Source organism: Fragaria vesca, linkage group LG3 (assembly GCF_000184155.1).
Source record: "Fragaria vesca subsp. vesca linkage group LG3, FraVesHawaii_1.0, whole genome shotgun sequence".
Lineage (NCBI taxonomy): Eukaryota > Viridiplantae > Streptophyta > Magnoliopsida > Rosales > Rosaceae > Fragaria > Fragaria vesca.
In genome coordinates, this window is record NC_020493.1 from 17,488,027 (window position 1) to 17,510,565 (window position 22,539).

At 39.4% G+C, this 22,539-nt stretch overlaps 4 protein-coding genes across 4 annotated transcripts in view; 2 read left to right on the forward strand and 2 right to left on the reverse strand.

Annotated features, from left to right (window-relative positions):
- The first annotated feature begins 3,460 nt into the window (after positions 1 to 3,460).
- LOC101300129 lies at positions 3,461 to 5,101 on the forward strand. Its single transcript, XM_004294469.1, has 2 exons — positions 3,461 to 3,547; positions 3,853 to 5,101. The coding sequence occupies exon 2, from the start codon at positions 3,875 to 3,877 to the stop codon at positions 4,850 to 4,852; it is 978 nt and encodes a 325-aa protein (XP_004294517.1). The 5' UTR covers positions 3,461 to 3,547; positions 3,853 to 3,874; the 3' UTR covers positions 4,853 to 5,101.
- A 676-nt stretch (positions 5,102 to 5,777) lies between these two features.
- On the reverse strand, positions 5,778 to 7,460 carry LOC101311257 (mitochondrial import inner membrane translocase subunit Tim9-like). Its single transcript, XM_004294509.1, has 2 exons — positions 7,276 to 7,460; positions 5,778 to 6,284 (listed from the first exon to the last, which is right to left on the reverse strand). The coding sequence occupies exons 1-2, from the start codon at positions 7,368 to 7,370 to the stop codon at positions 6,095 to 6,097; spliced, it is 285 nt and encodes a 94-aa protein (XP_004294557.1). The 5' UTR covers positions 7,371 to 7,460; the 3' UTR covers positions 5,778 to 6,094.
- A 7,225-nt stretch (positions 7,461 to 14,685) lies between these two features.
- LOC101313008 (sugar carrier protein C-like) overlaps positions 14,686 to 22,539 on the reverse strand; it is a 9,494-nt gene continuing 1,640 nt past the window's right edge. Inside the window, exon 2 of the mRNA XM_004295865.1 lies at positions 14,686 to 14,803. Coding sequence (XP_004295913.1) covers positions 14,686 to 14,803 — 118 coding nt within the window. The remainder of the gene's footprint in view (positions 14,804 to 22,539) is intronic.
- Positions 19,786 to 21,877, forward strand: LOC101290741 (outer envelope pore protein 16, chloroplastic-like). Its single transcript, XM_004294518.1, has 6 exons — positions 19,786 to 20,127; positions 20,255 to 20,306; positions 20,546 to 20,577; positions 20,818 to 20,851; positions 20,996 to 21,063; positions 21,576 to 21,877. The coding sequence occupies exons 1-6, from the start codon at positions 20,014 to 20,016 to the stop codon at positions 21,714 to 21,716; spliced, it is 441 nt and encodes a 146-aa protein (XP_004294566.1). The 5' UTR covers positions 19,786 to 20,013; the 3' UTR covers positions 21,717 to 21,877.

Consider the following 22,539-nt stretch of genomic DNA (forward strand, 5'->3'; position numbering starts at 1 on the left):
ACCTGATGAGGCGAGTTCAACCAGAAAGCTTCACCTTGAGCAGGAGGAGTTTGAGAAGAGCACTCTGGATTTTGGAAATAAATTTGTAACTCACATAAGGGTCCTGCTAAGATGTATTTATTCATAGAAAAAAATGGTAAATATACTACTATACAACAATCTTAACCCAGGGAGAGAGGGCCCGCTAACAATGGGATGATTAGGAAAAAAAAACCATCGTTTAATTAAAGATAAATAAGTGGTCAAGAACAGAACCACAAAACCCAGATTTTATGGAAACATCGATCATTTCTAAACTTCTAAACCCAGATTTCATCACTATTCGTCAATCATCATCATCAAACTACTCTCTCTTCTCTTCTCTTCTAAACCCAACCATTTGTTTCCACTGTTTTTCATTTCAACAAACCAAAACTCAAACAGCTAAAGCTTTAAGCTTCAGCTTTCATGAAGGATCGTCCCTCATGCTCAAGGCAGCTGACAACATTTTAGTGCCCCTAGGTATTTTGGGCATGAGGCAGCCGCCTCTTCGACTTCACCTCAAGTCTGGGCCTGAATGTTACTAAATCTTCTAGTAATAAAAACTACGTCTTGAGCAAGTAATCGATTTTCAAAACATTAAAATTTTCTATTGCTTTATTTAATTTTGAGAAATTAGAGGCTCCTTAGGGTTTGTCCAATGTAATTTTGAAAAAAAAAAGAAAGTACAATAAAATTAAGAATGAGGGTTGCGGCCAAATATCATTTGATATAGTGGCATAAGTTTATCCTTGTAAGTAGGAGATCGTGAGTTCGACTCACACGAGACTGGATACAAATTTACCGACCATCTTTATTTGCCCACCAAAATGTTCACCCTCTTAATCTATTGACACATGTCCAATTTATTATCAAGAATAAAGTTAAACCATTTGAAGAGACATATGTACAGATTAGGAGAGTGGGCACTTTGGTGGGCAAATAAAGGTGGTCAGCAAATTTGTATCCCACAAGACTCGTGGTAGTATCTAAGTTATTTAACTCATAAAAAAAAAATGAGGGACGCTGCCACATTGCCATCTAGGGATGTCAATAATCTCTAGCGGGTAGGGTACCCACGGGTATTCGACCCTAACGGGAGAGATATACGGGGATAAACGGGTGTCGGGTATGGAGATCTTCAGTATTCGGATTTTTGAATCGGGTACGGAGAGGGTATGGTATTTTGATATTTGTCCCCATCTCCACCCATTTAAGATGTAAATATTATTTATAAATAAATATTTATGTAAAATCTTTTGTAATGTTTTTTTACTATGATTTTCTAAACGAATATTTATATAAACTTATTTTTTAACCGAGACTTGTATTCGTTTTTGTTGGATTGAAACAAGAAACTTATTTATATATGTATTTGATTTTATTTTCATATATCTATATTTCGTAATTATTTTTTAAAAATTAATTATTACATAATTGTTAACGGCGATCAGGGTGGGTATGAGAATGTAATCCCCAAAGGGGACGCGTACGGGGAATCCCTATTATCTAATTATGGGAATGGGACAGGTATAGGGATGAGAAATAAAAAAGAGCAAATGCCTATTTAGTACTAATTTTAGGAAGTTTTGGCTCGGTCCAATGAAAATAAGATTCCATTACCCATTCCAATTATTCAAGATAAAATGACAAATATACCCTAATCTAATAAAAACCCTACACTATCTTCTGCTTCTCCCACCTCTCATTCTCATCTCTCATCGGTCTCTCTCTTCTCTTGATCTCATCAGCAACGTCACAGATGACATCCATCACCGACCAAAGGTCTCGGCTCCTCCTCTTCCAGATTGACGCTTCCCTCTGCTCTCATCTGTCGTCACCGCCGCCATCAACCCGGTCGATTTCACCAATTGGCTTCCTCTACCTCGACCTCGAAGTAACCAGATATGTGAGAAGGTAGCAGCAGTCTCTGATGCGAGCCGAAATCTGAGCTCCGATCTCCAAGCCACCTCTAGGCGATGCGAACCGAGCTCGCCGATCTCCGTCACTTAGTACGGCCGCCTCCGATCAATGCTTCCCCTTCCTCGGCTTCAATTCAGAGCATCTCGTTTGGCTGAAGTTCAGAGGAGAGATGAACAACGACGCGGCTGAAGATCGATACGGGACTCCTCGAGGCAATTGACGCCGAGGTTTGGAGTTGTCTTTAATTTGGTTATGATGTTTGTAATTTCGATTTTGTGGTATGGAGTTCACTTTAGAAATGTGAATTTATGGAGATATTGTATTGCATGTTTACTACCCCCAGTAGAAGTTTACTAGGGGTAGTAAACTTTAATTTTTCGCATATAAGTTGGGTTTTTGTTGTTTTAAAGTATATACTGACCTGGGAAATATTGTATTGCAGGTTTACTACCCCCAGTAGAAGTTTACTAGGGGTAGTAAACTTTATTTGTCCGCATCTAAGTTGAATTTTTTTTGTGTTTTAATGTATATACTAACTAGGAAAATATTGTATTGCAAGTTTACTACCCCCAGTAAACTTTACTGGGGGTAGTAAACTTTATTTTTTCACATTTAAGTTGATTTTCATTGTTTTAATGTGTATAATGGCATTGGAGCTACTGTTTTGCAAGGTTACTACCCCAGTAAAAGTTTACTACACATCTAAGTTGATTTTTCTCCGTTTGAATATGAATTATGGCATTGGAGCTATTGTTTTGCAAGTTTACTAGGGGTAGTAAACTTCATTTTTTCGCATCTAAGTTGGTTTTTCTCCGTTTGAATGTGAATTATGGCATTTGAGCTACTGTTTTACAAGTTTACTACCCCAGTAAACTTTTACTAGGGGTAGTAAACTTCATTTTTTGCATGTAAGTTGATTTTTCTCCGTTTGAATGTGAATTATGGCATTAGGGCTACTGTTTTGCAAGTTTACTACCCCCCAGTGAAAGTTTACTAGGGGTAGTAACTTTATTTTTTTGCCGGTATACTTCCGGCAAGATCCGGTGGGTTCCGGTGACATTTTTTTCAAAAAAATCCAGTAAGACTCCGACGTCTCTGTCGATTTTCCGATCACCATCAATTTTCTGGCGACCGGTGACCGGAATCTGGCGGCCAGTGTCTGGTGACCGGAATCCGGCAACCAGTGTTCGGCGACCGGAATCCGGTGACTGGCGACCGGTGCCCGTGTCCGGTGTGCTTCCGGGAAAGTCTTCCCTTCTTCTTTTTCATTTTTTCTCTTTAAATAAAGGTTAAGGGTAAAAAAGTCTTTTAAAATATCATTTTATTGTGATTTTATTAAAAACTTGTGTATTTAGGCATAAAAGAATGGGCTAACAAAAAAATTATTATTAAAATTGGGTTTGATTTTTTTTATTTTGTGCAAATGGTCTTTTTCCTTTCAAAACTGAAAGGGCCAAAATGAAACGACGTCGCTTCAGAACGATCGGTTATAAATTGTATAAAGGGTCGTCTTCCAGTCACACATTTCCCCCAAATCGTTAAAGTCCCTCAAACGCTCTCTATCTCGCTCTCTCCAGAAGCTTCGTCTCCGATCAAGGCTTCACAGGTAACGCTTCAATCTTCCTTTTCTGGATTCTTCTTTTATACCGAATGCGCACAAACCCTAGAACTTAATTTCCATCACAACTATATAATTTGTTCTGATCAAATTGTAGAAAACCCTAGAATCTGAAATTGAAATTGTTTTGCTTGATTCCGTTCCCTTGGGGTTCAATTTCCCCAGGAGATTTGGATCCCGAAACCTAAATTGAAGAAATTTCGGCATTCATTTCCTTTCTGACATTGAATTCGAGTAATCGCTGATTTAGTGTTGTAATTTCTTGGAATTCTGATTGGTTTGTATCTGTTTAGGGTTTGATCTTGGAATTTCAAGATGCCGGCCACCGCAGGAAGGGTTCGCATGCCCGCGAACAATAGGGTGCACAGTAGTGCTGCCCTTCAAACCCATGGCATATGGCAGAGTGCAATTGGGTACGATCCCTATGCGCCCACCAAAGACAGAGATGATTCTAGGAGCACTACTCATATGAATGTGGCGAGCTCTGAACTGGATGCTGAGAATCCGTATGCTAGCTTCCAGGGCCTCCTTGCGCTTGCCCGTATAACTGGGTCGAACGCTGACGAGGCTCGCGGGGCGTGCAAGAGGTGTGGCCGTGTTGGGCATCTCAGCTTTCAGTGCAGGAACTTTCTTAGTGTCAAGGATGACAAGGAGAAGGACCCGGAGGCTATTCAGTCTGATGTTGCTTCTGAGTTGAGGAAGTTGAGGGGGAAGCTGGGTAAGGGTGTTGGGAAAGATGTGGTGGAGACTGATAGTGATGAGGAGGATGAAGACACTGAGGATTCGGATTCGGACTATGATTCCGAGATTGAGAGGATCATTGCTCAGAAAAATGGGAAAAGGAGTGTCCGAAAGGAGAAGTCGAAGAAGAAGAAGAATGAGGAGTCGGATGTTGATGAGTCGGATACAGATTCTGGGGAGAGGAAGAAGAGAGGAAGGTCGAAGAAGAGGAGAAGCAACAAGAGGAAACATGATGATTCTGATGACTCGGAAGAAGATAGGAAGATAAGGAGAAAGGAGAAACGGAGGAAGAGGGACGAGTCCTCTGATGAAGATGGTAAACGACATCGGCGACATAGGAAGAGTAGGACGGAGAAAAGGAGGAGGAGGAGTCATCGGTATTCTGATGATTCTGAGTCTGATACATCTGAAGATAGACACCGCAGTCGGAGGAGCAAGAGGGGGGCAACACCATCTGATTCTGATGCTAGTGGCTCTGATGATGCGCGGGTAGGAAGGGGCAGGAAACGATCTGAGAAGAAGAGCCGGAAACACCACCGTGATGAAGAATAAGCCTATCTAGGAATGGTATCGATCAGTGTATGCCAGCAAGTCACTGTTAATCGTGGTAGTTTGCAACTATGCTATTACAACCTTTACATTGTTCTTTTAATTTGCTTGGAGAGGCTCTTGTTGTATTTGGCTGTCTTTTACAAGATGAAACTATTGCTTTGTTGAAGAAAGTCTTGTATATTTCTGATTAATGTTGATTTGATCTTGTGCCATATCATTTGGAGATATCCTATGATCTTGTTCTATATGATGATAGTTACCCCTAAGTTGTGAACTTGTCTGCAAACTTCTTTTCATTGTCTGTAGGTCTCCCTTTGTGATTGGTCTGTTCTGGTTATAATCTCAGTCTATTTGTAGTTTGTGAATGGGATATTTAGATTATTCTCTTACAGGTTCAGACTAAATACCATAGTTCATCCTTTATATCTTCTCCTGGATGGTTTGACAGAGTCGATTAGTTTGTCTGAATGAGAACTTTCCTTGGTGATCTCCCAGACCTGCAATACTTGCTTATGATCATTTCCTTTTCTTTGCTTTATTTAACTTGCACTTTGGTTAGCAAATCAGTGAGTAGCATCTACAGTTGCATTCCTAACCATTTGGCCAGGTTCGTGATCTGCAATTCTGCATCACCCAGACCTGCAATACTTGCTTATGATCATTTCCTTTTCTTTGCTTTATTTAACTTGCACTTTGGTTAGCAAATCAGTGAGTAGCATCTACAGTTGCATTCCTAACCATTTGGCCAGCCTCGTGATCTGCAATTCTGCATCACTGCACGTATTTCCTTTGGAAAAAGAAGGAAAAGTCTACAAAATCAAGGGAATTTGTTCTTCATCATATTTTAAGGTGGCACTTCTGCCTGAGATGGCACAGAAAGATGTTTATCAGACAGCGACTTCAGATGTCTGACATCTACAGTTCTACAAAGCACGAGTTGGTATTTCTTTGCAAAAACAAATCTGACAAACGCAAGTACGTTCCATACAGGTAAAGAAGCAAATTCTACAAAAACATTTATTCCTCATATTCAAAAGTGGACTGCTGACTGAAATTTGTAAGAATGGAATCTCTTAACACACTTTTGATTGCATTGTATCTACAGAATACTGTTTGCTGTTTCTCCCATAGACAAGAAAAGCATGAAATGAAATCGGTACAACTACAACATCATGTCTTCTTTTGAAACAAAACAGAAAAGCAAACACAAGCGTAATGGCTTCTAAGCTCTCTACCCTTGGGCTATTCGTCCTGGGTTGCAGCTCCCTGGTTGAGCTCTGCAAATCTCATACCGACGCGCATTGAATGCTTGAGAAACTTCTCAGCACATCGTTTAACACAGGTTTCCTCTTGCTTCTGCAGTGATTTGTGCTTGAAAGTGTCAACACAATCATTGAAGCATCTCTCAACAAGTGAGTTGTACATCCTTAAACTGCAAGAATATGGTAGTGTTAGCAGAAGTGTACCATTCCATATATGATAATAGCAATAACTGCTGCTAAACAAGAAAAACAGTACTTCATCATAAAGATTAGCATCCAATACAGAAGCCCCGTACAAAAGTTCCAATGTACAAAAATTCCAATTGGATTAATGTTTTGGAGATACAAGTTTTGTTCTGTTGGTTACTGAAGCTCTCTGCAGGAACCTTTGACTTAGATATATTAATATTTTACTAATTATGTATATGGTGGGATTAGCATCTCAATAACAAGTGAATGCATTGCTAATAAGGATGACTTATCCAGAAAACAAAAAGTTTCAAGCAATTAACCCTGTTGCATGGAAACTGCTTAGATGAGAATCCAAGCAAGAGATATGCAACCCGTGCAAATCTCCATGACACATGATTTGTACCACGTAATTCTTCTCCAGAACTATTGCAAAAGGTTTAAAGCGACAAAACCAGGGAACTCAATAGCTGCTAATCAAACAAATTTGGCTACTTGTGTTCCCTGAAACTCATAACCAATACATGCTTTGCACCAAGACCTAATCAGTGTGTGGTTCCTAAAACATCCAGAAGCAGAAGTTTAATGTGGTGGCTTCACAGGAATAGTTTTCACAAAATCAAACCACGTGACGTACATTGTACAAAGAGGGCTACAAAATCTCAGCCTGTCAAATGCCTCAAATCTATCATGCTTCGTCAAAAAGTTTCTAAATCATCAGAGAACAAAAATAATAGACACACACTTCGAACCAAACCAATGCAAACAAACATTTGAATATGAATCCAGCTAAAAACTAAGAAGCAATTTTCATAATCAAGCTCAACCAAATCTGAGAAGTTAATCGCGCAGAGCCAAATTTCAATTCTTCCCATACATTTAAGCTAGATTTTCAAACAAATTCGAGAACCCATTAAACAAATGAGGACATATAAGAATCCAGATGGAAATTGAATCAGGAAAATTGAAAACCTGTCGCGGATTTGGAGCTGGTCGATCATGGAGGCCATTCTCTGCTGATCTTCAGCTGGAAGTGAATTCAGATCTCCTAGCATGCTCTTATCCATATTAACTGAATCTCAAATTCACTGCCCCACAAATCGAATATCAGACTGTTTTGGCTTAATTTCTCAGTTCCTGAAAAGGGTCTATGGACCGAGCTGGTGTTAGCTGATCTCTTCCCCCTTTATACTCGGAGTAAAACCCTAGCCGATACGATACGGCACCGTTTGAACCGCAGTCCACCAAATTACTAGAACTAGTCTTTTCTTATTTTTTATTTTATTTTATTCAACAAAAGCTCGGTGCAATTACCTCAAACCCTTGATGAATGATATAAACCGAATAAAAAAATAGTTGATATGTAACATAGGGTCTGGTTTAAGGGACATCAAATCTAACATAAATTTTGACACTATTTCTTGATTATTAGATTTTAAAATATTTAAAGGTCTAGATCAATTGTAGATGTGATGTCAACATATATATAATTGATGTGGCAAATGACGTGGCATTGCCTAATTTTATAACAAATCAAATTAAAAGAAAAGAAGAAAAAATTAGAATTTAAAATCTAAAAAACAAAATCTAATTTTACAATAAAAATAGAGAAATTTTAAATACACACCCCTAATATCTTAATACACACCTCTTACTTAATACACCACTTATCAAGTTTTTCATTTCAGTATTATACTTAATACACATCCCAAACTGTCTAAAATGCCCTTAAGAAATATTCTATTATTTAATATAATTAATATATATTTACTATTTGGTACTTCTTTTTACATATTATTTCGTCTAATTTTTGCTAGAAATTTTTGGTTATCATCGTTTAATTTATAATCAAATGATTATTGTTATATCCCAACTCTAAATCACCAATACAAGTTTTCAAAATTCATAAGCTAGTAGAATAGATAGCTAGTTATTCGATAAAACATGTCATGATAAAGATGCAATACTTGACAACATGATCTGCAAGATCAAACTAAAGCTGATACAGATAAAAAATAAAAATAAAAATAAAAAGAAGAAGAAGAAGGAAAAAAAAAGACAACCCAAATGAATTGTGGAGAAGAGTTGGGGTTATGGGAAAAGACGTGCCTTCGACGATTTTAGAATAGAAAATGTTGAAAATAACACTTCTAGCGCGATTTTTTTTTAATAATAAATGTTTATTTTGGTCATTTAGCTTACCTATAAAATCTCAATAGAAACATAAAATAATAAAGGTGTGTATTAAGAAATTAAGGGTGTGTATTTAAAATTTCTCATAAAAATAACCAGAAGACGCAAAAAACCAAAAAAAAAAAAACAAAAAAAATCAATGTTCCTGTCCATAAACCCTAATATCGTCCTTGCGCTTGAATGTTAAGAATATCTTGAATATCTTCTGGATTAGGAACGTATTATGTATTAGGAATGTATGAGATGTAGGCAATTGTATTGTTTGATAGTAAGAACTTCATTATAGGGATTAGTTTCCTCGCCAGTATTCTGTACTCACTATATGTAATCGGTACAGTGTCAATAGAAACTCACTTCAGCCAAATCTCTTTATTTGCAATCTTCTTCTTTTCATGGTATCAGAGCGGGTCCCTCTCCAATTACTTCTCCAATTCTCATGAGTTCGATTTGGGTTCATTCTCTCGTCCGGTCCGGGATTCTATTCTCTCGCCCGGTTCCGGCTTCTTGTCTCACCATCGGAATGTTCCGATTGGATTGTCACCAAGTGTCCCTTGGTTCGTTTCGTCCCGATTCATTCCACGTGCGGACCTTGAGTCAGGTTGCACGTGAGGGGGCGTATTAGAAGTATTGGAGAGGAATAGATCCCACATCAGAAAAGTGACAAATAAAATATAACTTATATGTGGATGGATCTTATCCAATTGTACCGAGGCCTTTTGTAATTAAAACCTAACACCTTAAAGGTGGTTAAGTTGGGACAGTATCGGTACAATGTGATCCACGTCCAATTGGGTGTTGCTGGGTTTACAAGATCAAACACAAGTCTGATGGCTCGATCGAGAGATATAAAGCACGCCTAGTCGCCAAAGGATTCACTCAGGTAGAAGGCACTGATTATCAGGACACGTTCTCTTCCACTGCAAAGATCATATCTGTTCGTTGTTTACTTGCTTTGGCTGCAGCTCAGGGCTGGTCCCTCCACCAATTGGACGTCAATAATGCCTTTCTCCATGGCGATCTTCATGAAGAGATATACATGTCTCCACCGCCAGGGCTCCGGAGACAGGGGGAGGAACACTTGTTTTGTCGCCTTCATAAATCCCTTTATGGTTTGAAACAAGCCTCACGCCAGTGGTTCTACAAATTCTCAGAAGCTATTCGATCGGCTGGTTATGTGCAATCACGAGCAGACTACTCTTTGTTCACTAGAAAACAAGGCAAGTCTTTCACTACTCTTCTTATTTATGTTGATGATATATTGATTACGGGAAATGATCCAGTTAGTATTGCTGCAATCAAGAAGTTTCTGCATAATCATTTCCGTTTTAAAGACCTGAGTGAATTAAAGTACTTTTTAGGGATTGAAATTTCTGCATCTAGAAATGGGATCTTTATTTGTCAGCGAAAATATGCTCTAGAGATTATTAAGGATGCAGGGCTGTTGGGTGCAGCCCCTGTCGATACTCCTATGGAGCGAGAACTGAAGTTATCTAATAATAGTGACTTGCTCAAAGATCCAGGTCGCTATAGAAGATTGGTTGGGAGGTTGATATACCTCACTGTCTCAAGACCAGATATCACATATTTAGTCCATGTTCTAAGTCCGTTTATGCATCAGCCTAGGAAACTTCATATGGAGGCAGCCCTTCGAGTGGTTCGTTACCCTAAAAATGCACCTGGACAAGGTTTGTTTTTCTCTTCTAAGAGTGATCTTAGACTCAGAGCATATTGTGACTGAGATTGGGCAGGTTGTCCAATGACCAGGAGGTCTACCACCGGCTATTGTGTCTTTCTTGGCCCTTTGTTGATTTCATGGAGGTTAAAGCGTCAGAAAACTGTCTCACTTTCTTCAGCTGAAGCAGAATATCGTGCAATGACAGGAGCTTGCTGCGAGCTAACTTGGCTTCAATATTTGCTTAGAGATTTGGGAATCCTACATCGCGAACTTGCCACATTGTATTGTGACAATAAAGCTGCATTGCATATTGCAGCAAATCCGGTCTTTCATGAACGAACGCGGCACATTGAGATGGATTATCACTTTATAAGAGACAAAATTCAAGACAGTTTAGTGATTACAAGGTTTGTGAACTCATCACATCAATTGGCGGACGTATTAACCAAAGCTTTAGGAAAGGAGGCTTTTGTACCTATGATTCGCAACTTGGGAGTGCAAGACATCCACTCTCCAACTTGAGGGGGAGTGTTAAGAATATCTTGAATATCTTCTGGATTAGGAATGTATTATGTATTAGGAATGTATGAGATGTAGGCAATTGTATTGTTTGATAGTAAGAACTTCATTATAGGGATTAGTTTCCTTGCCAGTATTCTGTACTCACTATATGTAATCGGTACAGTGTCAATAGAAACTCACTTCAGCCAAATCTCTTTATTTGCAATCTTCTTCTTTTCATTGAACCCTAATCTCTCAGCTTTCTCAAATCCTCAAACACATAGAGACCCATGAACCCAGTTTTATGTTAATATGCAGGTGGTATTTAGCTAGAGAAGTTTGTAAAGTGTAACTGGAACAAAGAGGAATGCGTTACGGAGTGGGACAAATACAAAGCTTGTCTATCTATACGTTTCCTGAATTAATCTATATTAGTGTTGGTAATGGGGTTTGGCTCGAGCCCTTCATGGCCATGTGTTGGATAATGAGATTGATCCGGGTTTCTCACCGAATGGCTACTGAGATACAAATTCAACAAACAAACTATACCCTGTATATTTAATTAAGTACAGTAAACCAAGGGTACCCTTATTCCAAACTATCATACAATAGATTTTTCTTTGTATTTTTTGGTTTTTTTTTATTGTAATTCTGTTCTTTAGATTTTAATTTATAATTTTTCTCCTTTTCTTTTAATTTGATTTAATATAAACCTAGGCCATGCCATGTCACTTGTCACATCAATTATTTATATGTTGACATCACATTTACAATTGATCTAGACCCTTAAATGTTTTAAAATCTAATGATCAAGAAATAGTGTCAAAATTTATGTCAAATTTGATGTCCCTTAAACCAGACACAGTAACATAATAATATTTCTCAGCATATTCTCTTGCTCAGTTAGGTCATAATGTCTCAAATCATCTCAGCTTTTGCCTTCTTCCGATTTGACCTTGTGGGGGCGGTTGTAGCTGGACTTTTTTGTTTTAATGATTCTTTTCCTAATTGAAAAAAAAAAAACTTTAGATTACAATAAACATCACGAATAAATAACAGGGCTATAATATGATCATCTATTAATGTTACATATTCAAACATGTATGCGTTAAACGGCAAAGAGTGTCATATCGTGGTAAGAACCGATCAATTTGCTTTAGCGAAAATGATTCTGACCGGACAAAGATCTTTGGATTGAACATGTGAGTGCTAAGATCAAGTAAACTACCATGATGGAACACTATCGATTGTTACTCACCACACACCAGTTACACTAGACTGACTAGAGAATCCAATCAAATTGATCAACAAACTTCCTACTTATAATCCTAAGTTCACTCACCAAAACTAATCACTAGTCAAAATTCATACTCCATAATAACCAAACCCATCACGTCATCACGCATTTACCCAAATCAATCATAATGTGGTATCTCAGTAGAACACCTTCAAACCAAAAACCAAATGATGAATTCAATTTCGATCTGCGCAATTCCATCGTCGGGTCTGTGATTCCGGACTCTTTCAAGACATTTGCATGATCGAGGTCCCAAACAAAACCCTCGTCGATCACCAAGAATCCAATCAAGAACAAGAGGCATGCCCATTTTCATTCTCAAACTCAGATTGGTTTGCCTATCTCTGCTCTCCCACCCAATTTCATTCTGTGGTTGTGCCTCAAAACCCTTATGAGTTTAGAGTCCAGGTGATTAGGGTTTTGCCTCAGCATTTCTTGTGTGCCAAGTTGATGCGAGGTCCGGAACCCTATGTCACTTTGTGCACTTATTCGTGTAGTGAGAATTCTCTTGATGATGTGCCTAAAATGAACTGTGAGGATCGCAATCTGTTTAGATCTGCCTGTGCTATTCTTGATGGATGGATTTACGTTGTTGGTGGGTATAAGCGTAGCTCTTTAGGTATGTATTGCGATCATACATAGTCCAGGTCATTGGCTTATATGATGCTTCTTATTATGATACAGAGTCTGAGGTTTCCGATTTGAAACATTTGTAAATGAATCCTATTAAACTGCTTGTGAAAAATAGATGCTAGCTTACCAATGGTAACCAAAACACTACCGATTAGTGCGAGTTTTAGCAAGCGATTTTCAATTCTAGCGATTGGTGAAATACCTAAAGAAGAGGTATGCGATGCTCAAGGTATCATATTGATAAGTTGCACAATGGAACACTGATTATAGAGTACATTTTCGAGATTGTTTCATGGACAATTCAAGCACTCAATTGTCAAAATTTATATAATAATTCTCATCACTTTGATGATGTGGTTTTGGATGAGCCTCTAGTTAGATTACTTAGAGCAACTTTAACAAACTCTTTATTTTAGCTTTTAGCTATTTTAGAGAGCGTGTTTAGCTTTTTTGGATGTTTTAGCAGCTCCAGCAGACTAACCAAACTTGAGCTATTTTAACTTTTATCTATCTCGCTAGCTAAAGCTATATTTAGCTAGCGAGATGACTCAAATGAGGCTAGCTATAATTTAATACATTCTTTGTAAGATATTTTATGTGATATATAAATATATTTAAATTATTTAATTTCTATTTGAAGAATAATGTTGATGTAATGCTAGCTAAAATAGAGAGTATTGATGCAGCCACATTTCTAAAATGGCTAACCAAAATGACATTTTAGCTAATTTGACTAAAATTTAACTTGAAAATGGCTAACATTGTTAAAGATGCTCTTAGAACATATTTAGCAGACTCTCTATTTTGACTTTTAGCTATTTTAGAGAGAGTGTTTAGTTTTTTCGGATATTTTAGGAGCTCCAGCAGACTAGCCAAAAGTTTAGCTATTATGACTTTTAAGCTATCTCGCTAGCTAGATATAAAGAGCGAAATGACTCGGATGAGGCTAGTTATAATTTAATACATTTCTTTTAAGATATTTTACATGATATATAAATACATTTAAACTATGTAATATTTATTTGAATAATAATATTAATGTAATGCTAGCTAAAATAAAAGAGAATGCATACACAATTCTAAAGTGGCTAATTGTTACATCCCTAAAGCTTCATAGGTGGCAAAGGCGCGCGGCATAGGTTGTCTTTGCACCATGTCGGGACGCATGAAGGCTCAAGCAAGGACAAGCTCTAGTAGGATGGGAAAGTTGGTATGCGGCAACGATCTAAGCCAAAAGAAGGAAGGCGGCATGGACCCCAAAGGCTCGGTAGGGTGCAGTGTCGGGTGCATGATAAATGTACTCGGCAGGGTGCAATGTTGGGTGCGGCAGGATGCATGAAACGGTGCACTGCCGGGTGCATGTCAAATGTGCTCGGCAGGGTGCTATGAAGGTGCGAGAAGGGTGCAAGAAAGGTGCGCTGCAGGGTGCTCGGCATGGTGAGCGAAAGGGTGCGCGCGGATGCACTCTAGGGTGCATACGTGTGCTGGCGGTTACAAGCGGTTGACAAAGCAAGTTAGTGGGAAGTTATCTCCACAAAGCAAGCAAGTTAGTGGGCGGTTACCAAGCACCAAAAGTGGGGAAGTTGGCAAGAAAGTTATGCATATCTTGGTGTTATCTATAAGGTAGTTAATAATCCTATAATAGTGGGGGATGTCCACTACTCCTAAAAAAAGGCATGAATGCCACAACACCTAAGGGAAGTTGGGTTGTAACTTCCAAGCAAGTAGGCTTATATATAGGGCGTAGCCCATAGTAGAAAGACTTGGATTCAGACATTGCCTAATGAGACTTGGCAAGCCAAATACGAGTTCCCATGTAATAGTAGTTTGTTTATCAATGAAAAAGGAATGTCTAGTTCCACAAACTATGTGTGCATGAGAGAATAGAGAATCCCAAGACTTGTGAGAAAGGATGTAGACACTTGTGTGAAAAGATTCCAATCTAGTAGAAGAAGGTACCAAAGTTGATGTGTATACACGAAAGCGCAGACCTGGCTTGATAAGGCCCTTGCCTACCAGAACCAAGGTGTTGTATGAGGAGATAGATTTGGCTGGTCGAAGTTCAGAAGGAACCTAGACGCCATCACGGAGCCTCGTATATTGTTGCAAGAACAAAAGAGTTGAGTAAAATTCCGCTGCGTACTAAGGGCCCGTGACAGTTGATATCAGATCTACAATTCCTCGGTACTTTGCCACCTTTTCAGTTCGGGTGTGCAGTGTTTGATGTGAAGTATAGGTGGAGGTCGAACGTATGAAAGACACAAGCACGAGTGAAAGCAGGGGCCGACACTCTAAAGTCCATTTTCAAGGACATTAAAAGGTGTCGTTTGACGCACCTAAGTGCTAGTAACTGGATGAAGTAAGCACTTGAGAAAATCTTAAAGAAGGAGGTCAAAGAACCATTCCGATCAAGTCCACTTTCAAGGACACAACGGGCGCATGTGAGGCAAGGTTGCATTGCGGACCCAAGAGAGAGTTGCATAAAAGGTGTGGATTGAAACACCGAGTGCACATTTAAAGCACTTACAAGAAGAGAAGGGAGTCGCTTGATACTCGGTCAAAGACAAGGGAGAAGAAGTCTAAAGCTTTAGCAAATGACCGGCGACACATTGAAAGACCGCATTGCACGAGTCGAGGATTTTCTCGGCTACCCCAACAAGTGATGGAGCGATATGTCTCTCACTACAAGTTGATGAATTGAAGAATGAAACAAGAAGGATGCGAGAAGCATTCACGGTGTATGTTACCGAGGCGGAGACCAAGTTCCACGACATGATACAAGACCTAAATGCTTTATCGGACGCGGTAAATGCAAGATTGACGGACATAGAAGAGAACATGGCATTGGTGAAAAGCTCAACAGCCAACGCCTAGCTCAACATGGAGGACGACATCATTCAAAAAGTTAGAGTCTCGGAGCCTAAGATGTTCAATGGAGAAAGGAATGCCAAATTCTTGGAGAATTTCATATGGGACATCAAACAATACTTCAAAACTGCTTGCATAGCGGAGGGGGAGAAAGTCTCAATGGCCTCAATGTACCTAGAAGGAGATGCAAAGTTTTGGTGGAGAACGAGAGTGCAAGACGCTGAGGAGAATGAAGATGAGCACCTACTTGAAAATTGGGATGCTATAAAGAAAGAATTAAGGAGTCAGTTTATGCCTTGCAACTCGGCATGGATGGCTCGTGAAGCATTAAGGAATCTAAGAATGGCCTTCATAAGAGAGTACGTCAAGGAGTTTTGTTCGTTAATGCTTGACATCCACAACATGGCAGAAGAAGACAAGCTATTTAACTTCATGGCGGCATTACAACCTTGGGCGAAACAAGAATTACGAAGGCAAAACGTTGGAGATTTGCAATCTGCACTAGCCTTATCTGAAAGGTTGGTGGATTTTCGGACAAGCCCTGCATATTCAGACAAGAGGAGAGAGGCAAACAAGAAATTCGGAGTTGACCCATTCCAAGGGAGTGGCAAAGGGCTAGAAAGCGGGAGAGGCGGTTACAAAACTGTCCACTCACCCACTACTTCCACAATGAGCAAAAATATGGCCACTACCCATGATCTTCCACACAACAAGGGGTTTACTTCATGCTTTATATGCAATGGACCTCATTTTGAAAAAAATTGCAGCCAAAAGCAAGCATTGAGTGCTCTAGTCTCAATTGCAAACAATATCAAAGAGAAAGAAACACAAGAAGATTCAGAGGCAATCATGAGTTCGATGGTGCTACTCAACACGTTGTCATTGGAGGGTGAGATGAAGCATGCGGATCTTGAGGTCTATGTTGATGTATTTGCCTATCACTATGGGCACTACACCATCATGTCCTCACTTGTCATTGAAGGGGACATTCTTTTCATTGACGAGATGATGCAATTTGAAGATCCACTACTACCAACCTACACACTTGAGGAGGAGGAAGCTATTGCGGCAGCCAAGACCTTGAAGATGTGGAAAGAGCATTTGAAGGGAAGGAAATTTGAGTTATACACTAAGGTTTGGAGAGACATGCTCACCTTGAGCGTGTTTCCTCCTTTCCGAAGGTGGAGTGCACTTTATGAGGAGACCAAGCAAGTTATGAAGAACTTTGGGTATGAATGGGTGATGAAGAGTGGGATGCATGAGCAAATGAAGAAGGAAGCCACAAATCTACCGGATGTCATCGTCATAAGTGACGACGAAGAAGAAGAGTGTCTCGAGAAGGAGACGAGCTTGGAAACCAACACTTGGACCGAGCATAAGAAGAATGAGCAAGCAGCAAATTGGCTTGCATGGGGAGAGCAAGAAAAGATGAACGAGGAGTCGTTATTCGACATCCTTGGTGAAAAAAATTACGGCAATCAGCCGAGGCTCAAGGAGAGGGAGAAGATGGCATGGGAGGAGTTCACAAAGGCAATGAAAGTTTATGATGCCACCAAAGGCAGCAAAGATGCAGCCAAGTGGGAGAAAGCAGCGGACAACAAGCAAGAAGATGAAGTACAAGACCCGTTGGCAACGAGGGCGTCGCCAAACTCAAAAGGGGGAGGTTTGTTACACCCCTAAAGCTTTATAGGCGGCAAAGGCGCGCGGCATAGGTTATCTTTGCACCATGCTGGGACTCATGAAGGCTCAAGCAAGGATAAGCTCTAGTGGGATGGGAAAGTTGGTATGCGGCAACGATCTAAGCCAAAGGAAGGAAGGCGGCATGGACCCTAAAGGCTTGGCAGGGTGCAGTGTCGGGTGCATGATAAGTGTACTTGGCAGGGTGCAATGTTGGGTGCAGTAGTATGCATGAAAAGGTGCACTGCCGGGTGCATGTCAAATGTGCTCGGCAGGGTGCTACGAAGGTGCGAGAAGGGTGCAAGAAAGGTGGGCTGCAAGGTGCTCGGCAGGGTGAGCGAAAGGGTGCGCGTTGATGCACTCTAGGGTGCATACGTGTGTATGGCGGTTACAAGCGGTTGACAAAGCAAGTTAGTGGGAAGTTATCTCCACAAAGCAAACAAGTTAGTGGGAAGTTATCTCCACAAAACAAGCAAGTTAGTGGGCGGTTACCTAACACCAAAAGTGGGGAAGTTGGCAAAGAAGTTATGCATATCTTGGTGGTTATCTATAAGGTAGTTAATAATCCTATAATAGTGGGGGATGTCCACTACTCCTAAAAAAAGGCATGAATGCCACAACACCTAAGGGAAGTTGGGTTGTAACTTCCAAGCAAGTAGGCTTATATATAGGGCGTAGCCTATAGTAGAAAGACTTGGATTTGGACTTTGCCTAATGAGACTTGGCAAGCCAAATACGAGTTCCCATGTAATAATAGTTTGTTTATCAATGAAAAAGGAATGTCTAGTTCCACAAACTATGTGTGCATGAGAGAATAGAGAATCCCAACACTTGTGAGAAAGGACGTAGACACTTGTGTGAAAAGATTGCAATCTAGTAGAAGAAGGTACCAAAGTTGATGTGTATACATGAAAGCGCAGACCTGGCTTGATAAGGCCCTCGCCTACCAGAACCAAAGCGTTGTATGGGGAGATAGATTTGGCTGGTCGAAGTTCAGAAGGAACCTAGACGCCATCACGGAGCCTCGCATATTGTTGCAAGAACAAAAGAGTTGAGAAAAATTCTGCTACGTACTAAGGGCCCGTGACACTAACCAAAATGACATTTTAGCTAATTTGATGAAAATTTAACTTAAAAAAGGCTAGCATTGTTAAAGATGTTCTAACACAATATGATTGATGTAGATATGGAAATAATAGATGACCATAATTACATCTTGTTTTTGATTGCTCATCATTTCAAGCTAATAGCAATTATGGATGTTCTGAACATTGTTACATTCTCTCCATGTAAGTACTCAGTACTTTGTGGTACTTGGTGTAATGCAGATAGTGTTCCTTTATCTCACCTGAACTCGGTAGAACGGTTGAATCTAAAAACATGGCAGTGGGAAGCACTGAAGAACATGCCGAACCGGCGAGCATTTGCATATGGCATTGCTCACAAAGATAGGTTCTTTGTGGTTGGTGGTGGTAGCAATGCAGCCCTCAAGCACTCAGGTGAGATGTACAACCCAAGCAACAACTCTTGGCGGTCTCTGGAATCATTTGTTCCCCAAGACGCAGAAGGGTTCTCTGCTACATCACTCAATCAGCTTCTACTGATGCTGACTTGATCTGATCGGCTCGGCGTAAGGTTGTGGGTGTGTGATGTGATCACTAAGCCAGTGTTTGTAGGCCAAGACTAAAAGCACATGGTGCAAGGATGGTTCCGGTTGGGGGGAAGGAGGTGTGGGTTTTGGTGGGAGAGAATGAGAGGGTTTTCCGAGTTGATGGGTCATGTGCTTGGCCTGTGTTTCCACCCCCAATGTATAAGCCTAATGAAAGGCATGAAGTTGTGAGCAAGGGTTATTTTTGTGCCTTTTCTTTCCTTGGGGGCAGAATAAGTTGGAGGCAAATTCCCTGTTTACTCAGTTTGAGTTTTCGGTTTATATTGTTTTTCAGCAAAGTAGATTTTAAAGCAATGAATTTGGCCAGTGCCACACAAATTTGCTTTCTGTGTGTTCAGCTAAACTGCATCATCTTGATCCCAAATTTGCCTCCTTTTTCATTGTTTGTCATGTGTTTTTTATCCTCATTGCAAGACTAATTACAGGTTCTCCAAGTTATATCTCATTGTTGTTTTTTTCGATGAGATATATCTCATTGTTGTTTGCCCTAGTTTCTGTTGTTACATACAAAATGTCTGTTCACTACTATCCAAAGAGTTCACATCTGACTCCACACAAACTGTTATGAATTCACCACACTTTTGCTCATGTACTGAAAGATCTAGGATACGCAAGGATATTAAACCATGGCCAAGCAACAAACTGGAAAGTTCATAAAATATGATTGCACTTGTAATCATATATAACTCCTAACTAGCACAATGAATTAGGATCTATATCCTAAAGGGGAAAATTCTATTTGTTCTGAAAGTCCAAAGCTTTACCTTCTGCCTGAAGTTAAGCTCACACAAAGAGCAAGCAATGGAGTAGCAATTTATGTCCAGGGAACAAAACCCAACAAAAAAGCGTCATTTGCCTGCAACAATGTATGGATAAATTGTTGGGGAAGAAAACAAAAACCTAATGTGACAAGAAACAGGAAGAAGAGAGAGACTTGGGCACTAAAACACTGCCAAACAAAGCAAAGTAGGCACCCATTTGAATATTGACACATTTACACAATCACATGCATTGATCCACCTCCACCGTCCAATGCGTAATGGCAGTTTGGTAAAACTCAGCCATCTCTAGAAACTATGACATAAAGCACCAGAACCCAGACAATCATTCATTTTCAATCTCACCACAACTGCAACACCACAGACTCACAGTCTCTCTCAGTGTAAGAGTTGAAGAGTTGAAGAGAAGAAGAAGAAGATGCCTAGCTCCAGGTTTTCTGGGTCAGTTACAGGGCCGAAGGTTGATGTGGCCATTGACATGGGTCACCCGTTGCTCAATATCACCGTTGATGGTTTCTTGAAGATTGGAACTGTATGGTTTTTTGATATATGTTATGTTTTGATATGAATGTGTTTTGCTTTGTTTGGTTCTGGGTTTTGATCATTTTGGTTGTAGCTTTGGAAGTGAAACGGTGACGTTTGTGTTTGGTTTGGTTCAGGTTGCTGCTACCAGAGCTGCTGCTGAGGATGCTTACTATGCCGTCAAGAAAGGTAGAGTCTTTCCCCTATTGATTTTTTTTACATTCTTTGTTGCGTTAGTGTTGGATCATCGAGAAGCTTTCCTGACTGAGAAATTTGACAGAGGAAAACTTTGATGGATATTGTTGAAGCTTTTTTGAGTTTGATCTTGGATGTAATGAAAGCTTTTGAATAACTAAGTAATGTTGAGTGATGCTGATATTGATGTTGGTGTTTGATTATGTTTGTGATGATGTTGTTGCTTGTTTCAGGGAGCATTTCAAGCCACAGCTTTGAGCAGACTGTGAGTAGTAACAGAATAGTCCCTTGTTTAGATAATTGTCTCTATTATTTTATTATTTCTTAGGAAAACAGTAGCTACTTTCAATCAGTATGAGCATCTTCACTTGGTTTTGTTTATTGGATGATTTGATCTGTTGCGTTCTGGAGGCCTTACTCGTACTGTGCTACTGTTTTGAGGGGTTACCTTGTTTTATACATTACAAGTTTGTCATTGTGCTAACTGAAAGTACTGGTCTTGTAGTTGAAGAAGATGTGTAAAGAAGGCGCATATTGGGGTAAGTCGGGTCATATTTCATTGCAAGCGAAACGCTATGTATACATGATGTTTATGAGCCTTGTGGGATAGTGTTTCAGCTTCCTTTTCTTTTTGCCAAACGGAGAACTGTTGCATCAACTATATCTTCTTTTAAAATTACCAGGAACTGTAGCTGGAGTTTATGTGGGAGCAGAGTATGGTGTGGAGAGGATCCGTGGCAGAAGAGACTGGGTATGTCTGTTGTAGATTGCTAGTTGGACTATACATGAGCAACTTTGAAAAGGGCTAAAATTCTGTTGTGTTCAGAAAATTTTAACTTATAAATCCCTCAGATGCCTATTTCAAGGCACATTTATATTCTGAAATTATGATTATTTCAGAATCTCCACGTCCTAATTTGAAATTCAAACACCTGTGTCACTCGATTTGTCATAATCCATGGGTTTTGAATATGTAAATTAAAAATACCAGTTCAGAGATTATATCTAGTATGTTTCTTGTACGGAGCTTAATTACAGTTCTATTTTCCTCTTTTTAAAATCTCATAAATCCCCTTCTATACCGCTAACTCTTCATGGGATTAAGTTAGAGACAAGAACTATTAATATTTCTTTCGGACTTGGCTCCTTGAATTGTCAGAAACCTTCAATCATACCATTGCAAGTACTTTATTTCAGAAACCATTTTCAATCTTCAATTGGATATTCTGCCTCAGCTCATTTCTTTTTTATTATGTCTTACAGAAGAATGCCATGATTGGGGGTGCAGTGACGGGAGCTGTAATTTCTGCAGCCACCAGCAATAACAAGGACAGGATTCTGGTTGATGCAATCACAGGAGGTGCCATTGCAACTGCTGCAGAAATCCTCAACTATCTCACCTGAACGTGGAACTAACATTCTACACAATCTCTCTGTAGATTCTGTAGAAGTAGGAGGTTTCTTGTATCATCTTCCTTCGTGGATTTGTTTTGTTGTAAAAAGAATGATGCAAGGGTTCTTCAGCCGAATAACTGAAGTTTTATCTTAATGGATTTTGAATTTTCAAATATCATCTTTTATCTAGATTTGTGTGCATCTGTTTATCTTAGATGCTAGCTGATGTTGGTGTAATTTTGATGTTGATGCAACTCCCTTCCTTAATATCTGTGTTTTATAGGGCATACGCATGTCTCAACTTAATAAGAGAAAGAACATGGACACCGAGATGCTGAGCAGCCTGAGCTCCTCGAGTCCAGATATTGAAAGAATAATGTTGCATGGGGGCAATAGCTGTACTTTTCATCCATCAATTCTCAAGATGAACAGAAATCTGTCTCCAATCAGCCAATTAAGTAACTTTGCTAGCTGCACGTTGTTATAATAGTAGGTAGTATCTGTTGAATCTGAAAGAAGCTCAGAGCATCTTCATAATAATCTGAGTATCAGTCATATGCAAGAGAAAGCTTTCAATTCACACGAAATTGAAATTAAGCACTGAAGGTCTTGTTAGATGAAAACAAAAAAAACAAAAAATTGAAAGAAGTTTAACCATACCAATGATACCATCATACCAAAACATCATGGTATAATAAAAAAAATTCAACCTAATTTGTAAAAAAAAGACATATATCAATTACTGAATGATAACCATTACATACTTGCAGAAAAAATGATACCAAAACATCAGGTAAAATAAATAAAATTCAACCCAATTTGTAAAAAAAAA